Genomic DNA, 11,556 nt, shown 5'->3' on the forward strand with positions numbered 1-11,556 from the left:
TTAATCTAATCTGGCTAACGGTAATGATAATAATAGCGATTCCGTTTCATTTCGTTCCCGAGTTTCTCGATAAGATTGTCAACGTGATTACGTAATATATATATATATATATTGGGTTCGGTTAAAAAGAAAAAGGAAATGAGCTTAATAACGGTAATGATGATAAATATAATTTTGAAAATGATAAGGTGATCAGATGGCTTTATATAGAGGGGGATTTTGTGCATGTGCTTAGACCCTGAGAATACTGCAAAATATATACCGATTTTGAATCGAAAACCATTATACTTGAATTGGGCTTTATTTTTATTTGCACATGCTCCAATAGTCAGTTTGTGATCGTTACAGACTCACGTACATTTGAATTAAGTGAATTACCCGATTGCCTTTTTTATGACACTTGTTTCAAATAGATAATGCCACAGACATACATATATATGGTGTATATACATATGTATATATGTATACCAAATAAGTGCAAAAAGCCAGTTAAAACTGAAAGCAAAGCGTACGAGAATGTAAGTCAAAAAAGAAAATAGGAATAATAGAATCAAGGCGAGGCCGTAAGCTCGAATGTCACGCCCAGTGGGTCAGAGTTGATATCGGGACAAGGCCAATCGAATGATATATATTCTGAACTAATTGTGCTAGGTATTCCTTCAGTAAATATATTCAAATTACAAGAATAACAGAAATCTAGTTGGACTCATTGCACAGCAACCTTGAAGATTGTTTACATTTGTCATCTTGGAATTTATAATAGTAATATTAATGTAACAATATAATATAATAATATATTTAATAATATTCATAGCTTTTCAAAATTATTAAATTCAGTGCATGTAAAAAATTAATTTATATTAATACAGAAACATATATTAAAGGTGAATTTTTATACCCTTGCAGGGTATTATCATTTCAGTCAGAAGCTTGCAACGCAGTGAAGGAGTCATTTTCGACCCTATAAACCATATATATTCTTGATCAGCATGAACAGCCAAATCGATCAAGCCATGTCCGACAAGGAAAAAAATGTTCGATTTTTTTTTTTAATTTTATAAGGGGTTACATCATTAAAATTGTCAAATATTGTGGAAAAAATTTGAAATTTTTTATTTAAAAAACTGATTATGCAGAGTTGTTAACCTTATAAATTCTAACATAGAACAGTTTTCCGATTGAATATTAATGCATTTTTGACTGAGTTATGATAGATTTTCACTGCAAGGGTATACAAATTTTAGCCTTCCTGAAGTTTGCATCGTTTTTTTTTTTTTTTTAATTTAAAATCATTTAAATTTCATCACACAGAATTATTTGGGTATATCCAAGATTGTTAAGATTTATAATTTGTGTGCTTTTATTTTTAATTTAAATATAAAAAGAATGATTATTTTCCTTAAAATGTATATTTGAATTTGAACAAAAAGAAATATAAGAAATAAATTCAGGTGGCGCCATCTAGCGGAACTTTGCCAAGTCTTCCCAATCTGGCTACTCTAAAATCGATTCATGAATTAAGCAGAACCATCGATATGTCTGACAATCGATAATGTTGTCCAATTGGATTTGAAAAATGTGCAACTTTTTTTTACTATTTGTTAACTGAACTAAATATATACATATACATTTCCAGAAATGTTGCGTTTATTTATGTAATGTAATGGGTAATACAAAAAAGATTCGAAACAAAAAATAAGGGAATTACAAAAAATTGTTTTACATATTCAAGAAATTGTTGAAAAAAAATCTCCATTGGCCATCAAAAAAGTTGTAATCCACTGATTCTTCATCCAGGGACTTTAGATTAATGCTCCACCTCGTTTGGTCCGTCATCTGACGCACTGCATCATCATGGAATAGGTTGTAAGGGTCCAAAAAAAGCAGCAAGTCCTCCATCAGTCATCCTAAAAGTCGTAGTCCTCTGATTTTGCGTCCAGGGCCCCCTGATGAATGGTCCACTTCATTTGGGCCTTAATGTGACGCACTGCATCATCATGGGATAACTTGTAAGTGTCCACAAAGAGCAGCACAATCCAAAGCGGCAACAGTCCGTTGATAATCAGGCTCGCATTGGTGTGTCTGGTTTTAAAGTACTCCGCCAGTTTCAACATCATTTCGTGATGTATGGTCGGATTTAGGATGTCCAAGACTTCAATGTGAGAAACACCCTTATAGCTGTGTATGTGCCCTTTGTCCTTTTGCTCGTTGAACAGCTTAGCGATGTCGTCTTTATAGCGGTCGAATGAAGCCATAACATCGTCTAGAGTCATAGATTCCAAGAGTAGTACCTCAACTTGGGGCGGTGGGACTTCCTCATTCAATTTCATCAGCAATGCCTCGAGTGCCGTTAGGGAGTTCCCCTCCAGGTTCCTCTCTAGAGGCTCCTTCTCAGATTTGCCACGGGATTCCTCCTTTTCCATATTAGTTTCACGGCAGGAAAGAGCCCAATTGATGATAGAGTTAGCTTTGGATGGGCTCATGAATCCAGTGGTTGACTCGCTCTCCAGTCCAGTTGTTTTGAGTTCACCTTCGTTCTGGGTCGACGATGGTGGGGTTTTGTTGCGCGTTGCGAAGATCCAGCTAAAATCGTCTTCGGCTTCGTCATCGGAGTCTAGTATAAGTATCGGCTCCGTGTTTGTCGAATTCTCTGGAAAAAGAGATTTCGGCTGAAGTTCAGAGTCGGCGCGTTTGGCCTTGGAGCCACTGGTTGTGGCGATCTCGTTCTTGGTCTCTCCGGCCGTGGCAAGACTGTTAAAGATGACGGCGTCCTCGCCCGTAATGTACTCCAGCTGGATGGTGAGGCAGAGATCCGCTGCCGGCACCAGCTTGTCTCCGGCCAAAAGGCTTTCGGTCGCAGCGTGCGATATTTCATCGGCCCGGATACATACATTTATGTGGTCGATCTTCAAAACCACTTGCATCTTCTTGGCGTCCTCCCAGCGGTCAAGTTTTTCGAATTCACGCCACAAAGCTGCCTCAACTGCGCGCCAGCGGGCGGCGTCCATCCAGTAGTAGTCATTGGTGGCCTTGCTGCCAAACAGGGTCACTCGTGTCGGGAGCACTTGGAAGGTGCAGTCGATGCGATGTTCATTATAATTATATGTTTGCGATAATAATTGGAAATTTCCAATAGCGGAAAGAGCCATTTTAACAACTTAACTTTGAAGCGGAATGCGAAAAGAGTGAAGCTGCCAGATAAAGTGAGCGGTTTTGATCTGGTAACACTGTGATATGATATCGATATCGATAACATTTCACACATTCAGTGTTGCCAGATCATGACCACCCGTATAAGCTAGATTCTGTAAAAAAAAAAAATACCAGCAACAGAAAATCAGTCTTCAGACGTTAATATACGATAAAACCTTTAGCCCTCTGTCTGCAGTTAAAAACTTTTTTAAATTGTAATAAAGATGTAAATACATTCTGCATGCGACATGATCTGTAAACGTGTAAAATGCTTTTATAGACGTGTAAGATGTAAAATGTTAAATATGTTCAGAGTGACCAAAAAACATATAATATACCAAAAAAAGTATCGATATATTGGTATTTTAAAATATGTTCAACAACCGACACCCGACAGCCAACGAGAGAGAATTCTGTTAATTTACATCCATCCGACAGCCAACGGGAGATAATTCTTTTAATTTTCATCCATCCGACAGCCAACGGGAGAGAATTCTGTTAACTTACATCCATCCGACAGCTGTTAATTTACGCTCTTCTCTCTGGATGAGAGCAGGTCTGTTAATTAATGTAGCATAATACATTCTACTTCCTACATGAGAATTCCATCCCATGCATCGTAAACGTGTAAAATGGTTATCTAGACATGTACGATGTAAAATTTTAAATAACAGCTTCTGAATTCAGAGTGACCAAAAAGAATATCAAAAAATATCCAGAAACAGAAAAAAAACGCAGTATCGAACACTCAACGAAACAAAACAATATATCTGGAAAAATTGAAAAACTTGAACAAAAAAGTTGTTTACATTTGTTTTGGCTGCACATAAGTTCAGCACTCGTTGTTGTGCCGCTTGCGTTTCTTTAGTATTCGTTCGATAATTCAAAATTGGTATTTTGATATTTCTACAACCCTGCAACAAACGCTGCGATAAAGAGGCGCTATAATTAGCCGGCATTACTCACAAGATAATACCTTCCTCGACTCCACAATCCCCCCAAAGGTGTGTGTGCCATGCGGCGGCAGGTCCTTTTGCTGCTCCAACTGGGCATCGTTGTAATGGCGGCCCAGGCGTACGACAAGGAGATGACCGTCTATGTGGACGCCGGTCGGCAGGAGTGCCTGTACCACACGGTGCGCGATGGCGAAACCATTGACTTTGAGTACCAGGTGATCGATGGCGGACACGGCGACCTGGACATTAGCTTCACGCTGCTGGATCCCATCGGTCTGGTGGTGGTGAAGGATTTCAAGAAGCCGGAGAACATCCATCGCCACGAGGTGACCAAAGAGGGTGACTATCGTTTCTGTTTCGACAACAGCTTCAGTATGTTTAACCGGAAGACCGTCTTCTTCGAGCTGATTGTGGAACGCGAGGGCGAGGAGCTGCAGGGGGACACCCAGTGGCATGGAGTGGACGACCTGGCGGGGTTGTCGCGGGACGAGTACTACGACATGAAGGTGCAGGACATCATGGACTTTATCGGTCGCATCCGTTTGCAGCTGAACAAGGCGCGACAACTGCAGGATGTGCTGCGTTCGCACGAGGCGCGAGATCGCAATTTGGCCGAATCGAACTTCCAAAAGGTCAATCAATGGTCTATGCTGCAAATCAGTGCCATGATCGGTGTGGGCCTCATCCAGGTCTTTATGCTGCGCAGCATCTTTGCCACCACCGGAAGAATGCATCATATCTGGCGAAAGCTGGGCATTTGATGGATTCCGGGAGCAGAAGGAGTAGCAGCCTCTACCAAAGATGTGCATTTATGTTGCCAGGAAGCCAGCTAGTTAGACTGTAATTTCATTCAGCTTGCCATTATCATTTGTAGCTCATTAGGTTCTATATGTATTAATGAAGTATATAATGTATATCTCTATATATTATATATGCGGGTGTGTGTGCCTGAGTGTATGAGAGGACTGTGTGTGCGCGTGTGTGGGAGGCATTGTTAAACGAAAGCAATTGTATTTATTAAGCCAAAAGTTGAGTTTGATATTAAATTTAACGTTGAGGAATCACTGATATACGCGTGTTTTATCTATTTCTTGATGTTTAACTGGTTCTAAAGGTTTCTTGTTGGGATTTTTAGTTAATGCTTTGAAATTTGGTGTTCTTAATCGGATATCTCAGTTTTAACCAGCTTTACAGCTTCTAAATTAATTAATTTGATCCATAGTGTATAGTTTTATCTTATTTCTCAGTTGACCTACCTTGAGTTTTCTTTTATCTATCGGTAAATAAACACTTGAGACTGCCTTGGTTCCATTTTCTTAATAGGAAACCCTAGCTTTAAGTAATTATTCATGTTAAACACAAAATGAGTTTCAGAAAAGCACTACACTCAAGTTATTTTCATACTTTTTTAACAAGCGTTTGCTCTGATAGCTAATTAACTTAAACAAGTAATATTTAACATATTATTTACCAACTCCTAGAGCTTACTTCGCCAGGTAGCTTTCATTTTATGAAAGACAAGAAGTTTAAACCTTCTAGGGAGAACATTTTCCTCTTTTGTGAACTTCTTCAGCTAGTTTTTGATGTATATGGTTTCTTTTTAACAGAATTTGTTTTTATAGTGCACTTGCTCTCCTTCATGGTTTTCCTTAACAATTCAGACAGTTTTGTATCAGTTTCAATAGTTTAATTTGTATGTTTCCATTGGAAACATGTTTCTTTTGTCTAAAAACTAATATAAACGCCTCCAGTCCGCGCTCCTCGAGGATTCACACGTTTGTTTTTGTTTCAATCGTTTAATTTGCACTAATTAGACAAAAAAAAAAAAAAGAGGGTAACCAGATCCGCATAATTACTAGCTTGTTGTTTATTTCCAACGGAAAGAAAGCTTGCAACAGGCGGCGGCAGCGGTGACGACAGTGGCTTCTGCTGCCAGTTGTTGGTGTGTGTGAGGAAGAGGAGCTGGAGCTGGAGCAGCAGCGGCAGGCGAAGCTGGTCCCAGCCTAGGCGGCCTTGTTGAGGCGCTTCTGGCGCTCCAGCAGACGACGCTCCCGCTCGAACTCCTTCATGCGCAGCACATAGTCCTCGTACTCGCAGGTGAGGTACTCGTGCTTCTGGTGGGCGCACTGGTACACAAAGGGGAACTTGTCGGTGCGGCACGCCTGGTATGCGATGGCCAAATGCGCACAGTAGTCGCGGGCATCCAGCGGCAGCTTGGCGGACTCCATCTCCTCCTTGGTAGCTATCATCACACGCTCCTTGCGCGACTCGAAGCCGAGCATGGGATCGAAGGTGGGCACCACATCGGGGCCGGGCACCACGTCCGGCTTCATGTAGTGGTCCAGAGCGTTGCCCATCCTGCGGGAGGGGCGAAACAGAGCAGTTAGTGGGCTGGCAAGGACCAGGGAATTCGCAAAGTTTAAGTTAAATTACGTAAAATGTTTCTTTGATTTCTGCTGCTGCGGCACAGCTGTTGGTATCGATAGGTGTCAATGTTGTAAAAATGCGATACATCGATAAAAGTTTCCACCATCGATATTGTTGATAAACAAATAGATTTTGTATTTACTATGACTGAATAATAAATATTTAATTAATGTCTTTTTAAGCTCTAAAAAAGTATTTGGGCCTTTCGTCTTCTCTTTTTTCTTAATTTTTTTTTTCACTTTCCAGCTCCTCCATGGAGCTGCCAACTGGCGCAGACTTTGAGGGCTGTGTAACACTGGGCAGGTCAGCTGGTTGGCGGAATTATTTAATTTTTATTTTATATTCAAGGTTTTTATATATTTATGGTAAACTGTTTCCTAATTTATTTATTCACATAACTGTTGTTTAAAAATAGAGCTGCAGCTTTTAACTTGGAACATATTTATATAGAAATACAATATGAAATATAAGTTTTAATTTAATTATTCTTTATAAAGTTGAAACTATAAATATTTTTAATAATATTTAAAGTTTCTGAGCTTAGAAAAACTAAGTTTCAAAGTTTTTTTGCTTAAAACCAATTAATGCAATCCAAAAATCAGCACTATTGTTTATTTAATTATTAAATTATAATCTCAAGAGTGTATCTTATGAGCAATTAATTTCGGCTTACGTTTTCTAACTTATTTTTAATGAAAAACCCTTTCCAATTGTCCAAAATTCTTATTTCCCACAACAAAAGGATTTATAACTCTCCGTTTAACAACACTGGCCGACGTTAGGAGACAGCTGTGCCGCTCGCAGGAAGCGGCAAGAAGCAGAGCCTCTCGCTCTCTCATTGTGCCGTTGGCTTGCCGTTCCGTTTTCGTTTTCGTTGGTTCGTTCGGTACGTTTTTTTTTGTGTCGCGAGTGGAGACAAGACAAAAAGGCAAATGGCGCTGCAAATTGGCAAAAAACCAAAGACGAAGTCGGGAAAAACATGTGCAGTGCAATGCAGTCAATGCAAATAGTTAATTTCTAGTTAGTAATTCAGTTCGCAACTGCTGTGCAATAAATTTAGCCAAAGCAAACGTTATAACGGTAAAAGTTCGCACCGAGTAGAGGAGCGTAGAGAGTAGAGAGCGCGTGTGGAAGGAAGAGTGAGAGCGTTAGTGTGTGTAAAAATATATAGAAAATATTGATTGGAGCACTGGATTCGCGAGGAGATCGCCCCAAAATGGTGGGACTGCTAAATCCGCTGAAGTATGGCGACCACTTCTACGAGCTGTACACGAACAACACGCGCAGGTAATCCCCGCTAGCGGAGCATCCCGCTCACCGCTGCCGCACATCCCACATCCTTCACCTCCTCCCCCCTCCCATATTACACATCCCCGCCGCAGTCGCAGCCGCTGCGCAGTCGACACAGGGTGGAAAAATCGATCGCTGCACTCGGCTTCCAATCTGGGTCTTCAACCCCCAAGCCACACATACACACACATACATAGGCACACTCGCTTGACTTGGATGGCAAAGCAGTCGAATTTGGGGGTTGTAACGGGCGGAAGTGGACAGCCCTTAGCGGGACGAACAGCTGAGCGCATCAGCTGATTGGACTGCCGACCGCCACGACCTGCATTAACCCACTAACGGCCAGTGGAGGTGGGGGCGTCAGTGGGTTAATGGGGATAGCCCTAATTTATTAAATCGAAAAAGTACATTCTTTTGTGCAGTTTTTTGTGAAGAAATGTATTGATTGAGCTTAAACATATTTGATTTTGGGTTTCGTTGTTTATCTTCAGTAAATTATATTTTATCCTATCCTTTTTTAATTCTTCGGAGTAATTTTTAAAATTATTATACTTATTAATTTTTAAGAATTATTTTCATTTATTTTGAGTATTGGACAATGACATAATTTGTAAATATATTAATACCTTTAGATACTTTACCACTAACTTAAAGAAAAGCAAAAATCGATTGATTCACTATTTAACTTTGTGGCGAAAAAGTTTTAAAGAGTTTTTGGGCCACGTCATAAACAAATTAAACCCAAAAAAAATGGCTTGGCCTCCCATTTGCAATTGACGTACGTTTAAAGTTTAAAACTGCAATTACTCCAAAATAATTGCAAAAACTTTCAAGTTGATCCATCAAATAGGTTTTTAGGTTTTTTAGGCTCTAAGGGTTATACAAAAGCCAAGAGAAGTACCTTAAGGAAATTGAATTAATGCACTTTCTATCTTTTTAAATATTTAATATATGTGTAAAAATGTACTAATATTTTCTAGTTTCTCAGTTTTCTGTTAATTATTTAAGGATTATTTTTGAATACAACTTTTTGTATATTTTCAAGGATATTGACGCAGGATATACAATTGATTTGGCAATGACATGCCACCATGAACTAAGGTCATAACAATTGCTATATGCATGTACACGATTTTGACGCTATTTTATTAATTATAAAGTTTGTATTTCACTGTTGGCAATTAAGTATACAAAACTATATCCATTTTTCCTCTATATCTTAATGATTATGATTTTTTTAATAATTCACTAGGTATTTAACTTATTATTTTACTAAACGAACTGCTCAAAAAGGATTTTAATATTAAAAAGTATGACGCACTTTCTGAAACCACCTGTCAGATATCTGCAAGAGTCAAACTTTGAGTTACTTCGTTGGTCATTAGAGGTACATACACCTCAAAGCTTGCACCTTATTGGCCAATATATGCAACTGTTTACGGTCAAAATAGCTGCAGTCTCCGTTGTAGTTGTTATTTTTGCGGCCCAAAGCTTCGGGCCGCGTTGATAAGAGCCCTCCAAAGAGGGAAAAAAGCTTTACATATGCAGAAAAAACGAAAATATTTGGCCAGGAGGTCCTTCACGCATTAAGCTTGTTTTCTTTTTCAGTTAGCTCAGATAAGTTTTTGATTTATGACCTATAGTTTGAGTAGTAGTGTTTTTTTTAATTAGTTTTCTACAGTTGCTAATATGTAAGCCTTTGATTCGAACTGTTATCCATTATCACTTGCCTTTTGTGTTTTTGTAGAGGTTTATTAAAAGGTTTTACAATATTTAAAAGTTATAGTGAAGTATCTGTTAATTAGTATGTATAAAATTAACCAGAATTGATTTCGGTTTATGAAATACTTGAGATCAACAAGTTTAAGACCTTTATTCGAGTGTTTTTCAGTTAAAAGGTACACATTTTTATTTTAAAACGTGGGTGTAATTAACATCGCCTTTATTATTGGTAACTTTAGATCAATAAAAGTCACACTGGTTAGAAAAAAGTCAAACTAATATTAATCTTGACATATTTTTCTTTTCTCAGAAAAATGCAACACGAACGCAAGGTGCTTACGAAGCGTAAAAGTCGAAAGGACAAGTCAGCGGCTGCTATGGCCGCCGCGGCTGCCGCAGCGGTGCTCGAGGGAAACGTGGGGGCGGGCGGATTGGTGAATCCCCTCGATCCACCCTTGGTCAAGGAGCAACTATTAATCCTGCCCTCATTCCCAGTGGCGCACATTGAACTCGATCCAAATGCGTCCAAATTCGCCGTCTTCTCGGCCATCCGGTCAACGGTTCTCGAGGCGGAGACCCGTTACGCTCTGTTCCAAGAGGGAGGACCGTCCGGAGGACATGTTGGCTCGAAGAAATGGAACACACCGCTGAGTACATCCTGCTGCATGATGTGCGCCCACAGCTGTATGATTAGCAACATCCTCGACTGCTCCTGTCACGCCCAGCTGGCCATGGCCGGTGCAGCTGGTCAGGTGCCAGGTGGTGGTGGCGGTGCCGGTGGTGATAGAGTAATGATGGCCGGCGGCGCTGGCGGTGGTGGTGGCGGCGGCGGAGGACCCGCTCCCGTACCCGTTGTTGTCGGTGGACCTGGTCTGCCGGCCGAGAAGCGTCCGCGACGGGATAGCGCCAACAGTGATGCCGATTCGGACACCGAGGAGCCCACCGAACGGGAGCCTGTGTATGCCACCGTGCCCCTTATAGTGGGCGCTGGTCTAAGGAGTCTGTTTGAACTGATTGCCGATGCCCGTCATGTCCATCCCCTGCTATGCACCAAGGCGTTAAAGGCCCTGCTGGATGTGATCCAAGGCCAGCAGCCGGAGAGTTTCAAGTTTGAGCCAGAGGAGCTAATCAATCCCTTGTACGATCTGCTCTTGGATCTGGCCACAATGCCGGCAGCTCTTAATTCCGCCACCGGAGCGGAGGCCAACTGGTCAGCCATGGCCTGTGCCGCCCTTTTGGGTTTGTGTATTGCCCGCGGTGACACTGGCAAGATGCTGAAGGCCATTGCGGCCATGCTGATGACGCCGCGCCAGCTCTCGGCTCAGATTGTACAGCTGCCGGTGGTTTTGGCCACGCTGCAGCATACGGTGGTAAGTGCGGCTCTCAATAAGCCCACAAGGCCGGATTTTCACAGCCACGGTGTGCCGCACAATTCCCTGATTGATGAGGTGAGTTAATATTGTCTTTTTGCATTGGAGAGAAATATTTATTAAATTCCTTTCTCTTTATAGTTTTCCCTGAAGCTGCCGCCCTTGAGCACTGCGGGACCGGTCACATCTCCGGCTATGGCTTGTGATGGTGTCTTTGTTTATCTGCTGTATGGTGGCACACTGTTAAAGATCGGCACTGGCTTTGGTGGCTCCTACAAGGGACATGTTTACGCCCAGAACGAGGACTTTAGTCACGAGAGGAGCGCCTGGCTGGGCTACAGTGCTGGACAGCTGTACTTTCGTCGCACGTGTCGGCGGAGTGCCGGTGATCAATTGCAAATGGTTGGCCTGGATACGCTGGCCATTAAGGCAATGAGTCCACTGAGCATGCTACATATCCGTGAGGGCCTTAACTATGTTCTCTTTACCGATGACGACTCACTGCATGCCATATGCAGCAATCGTGATGTGAGTTGGAAGTTTAATTATTTTTATGGTTTAGTTTTTAATCTGAGTTTCTTCTATTTTCTTTCTTATAA

The 11,556-nt window shown here is 41.1% G+C and overlaps 4 protein-coding genes across 5 annotated transcripts in view; 2 read left to right on the forward strand and 2 right to left on the reverse strand.

Annotated features, from left to right (window-relative positions):
- The window catches only part of hiw (MYC binding protein highwire), an 87,032-nt gene that overhangs the window by 26,150 nt on the left and 49,326 nt on the right, over positions 1 to 11,556 (forward strand). Inside the window, exons 1-3 of one of the 2 annotated variants that reach the window (XM_020949251.2) lie at positions 7,372 to 7,862; positions 9,898 to 11,035; positions 11,099 to 11,485. In XM_020949251.2, the coding sequence (XP_020804910.2) occupies positions 7,792 to 7,862; positions 9,898 to 11,035; positions 11,099 to 11,485 (1,596 nt within the window). In that variant the 5' untranslated portion in view covers positions 7,372 to 7,791. Of the gene's footprint in view, positions 1 to 7,371; positions 7,863 to 9,897; positions 11,036 to 11,098; positions 11,486 to 11,556 lie in introns of those variants that run through there. The other variant, XM_086835803.1, reaches the window with a different exon arrangement.
- LOC110181630 (uncharacterized protein CG4951-like) lies at positions 1,908 to 3,149 on the reverse strand. Its single transcript, XM_020949437.2, has one exon. The coding sequence runs from the start codon at positions 3,147 to 3,149 to the stop codon at positions 1,908 to 1,910; it is 1,242 nt and encodes a 413-aa protein (XP_020805096.1).
- Positions 3,833 to 5,216, forward strand: opm (transmembrane emp24 domain-containing protein opossum). Its single transcript, XM_020949262.2, has one exon. The coding sequence runs from the start codon at positions 4,208 to 4,210 to the stop codon at positions 4,907 to 4,909; it is 702 nt and encodes a 233-aa protein (XP_020804921.1). The 5' UTR covers positions 3,833 to 4,207; the 3' UTR covers positions 4,910 to 5,216.
- ND-B18 (NADH dehydrogenase (ubiquinone) B18 subunit) lies at positions 5,925 to 6,616 on the reverse strand. Its single transcript, XM_020949265.2, has 2 exons — positions 6,582 to 6,616; positions 5,925 to 6,506 (listed from the first exon to the last, which is right to left on the reverse strand). Exon 2 carries the CDS (start codon positions 6,503 to 6,505, stop codon positions 6,152 to 6,154), a length of 354 nt encoding a protein of 117 aa, XP_020804924.1. The 5' UTR covers position 6,506; positions 6,582 to 6,616; the 3' UTR covers positions 5,925 to 6,151.

Source organism: Drosophila serrata, unplaced genomic scaffold (genome assembly GCF_035046125.1).
Source record: "Drosophila serrata isolate PLE 108 unplaced genomic scaffold, ASM3504612v1 contig_276, whole genome shotgun sequence".
Taxonomy (NCBI): Eukaryota; Metazoa; Arthropoda; class Insecta; order Diptera; family Drosophilidae; genus Drosophila; species Drosophila serrata.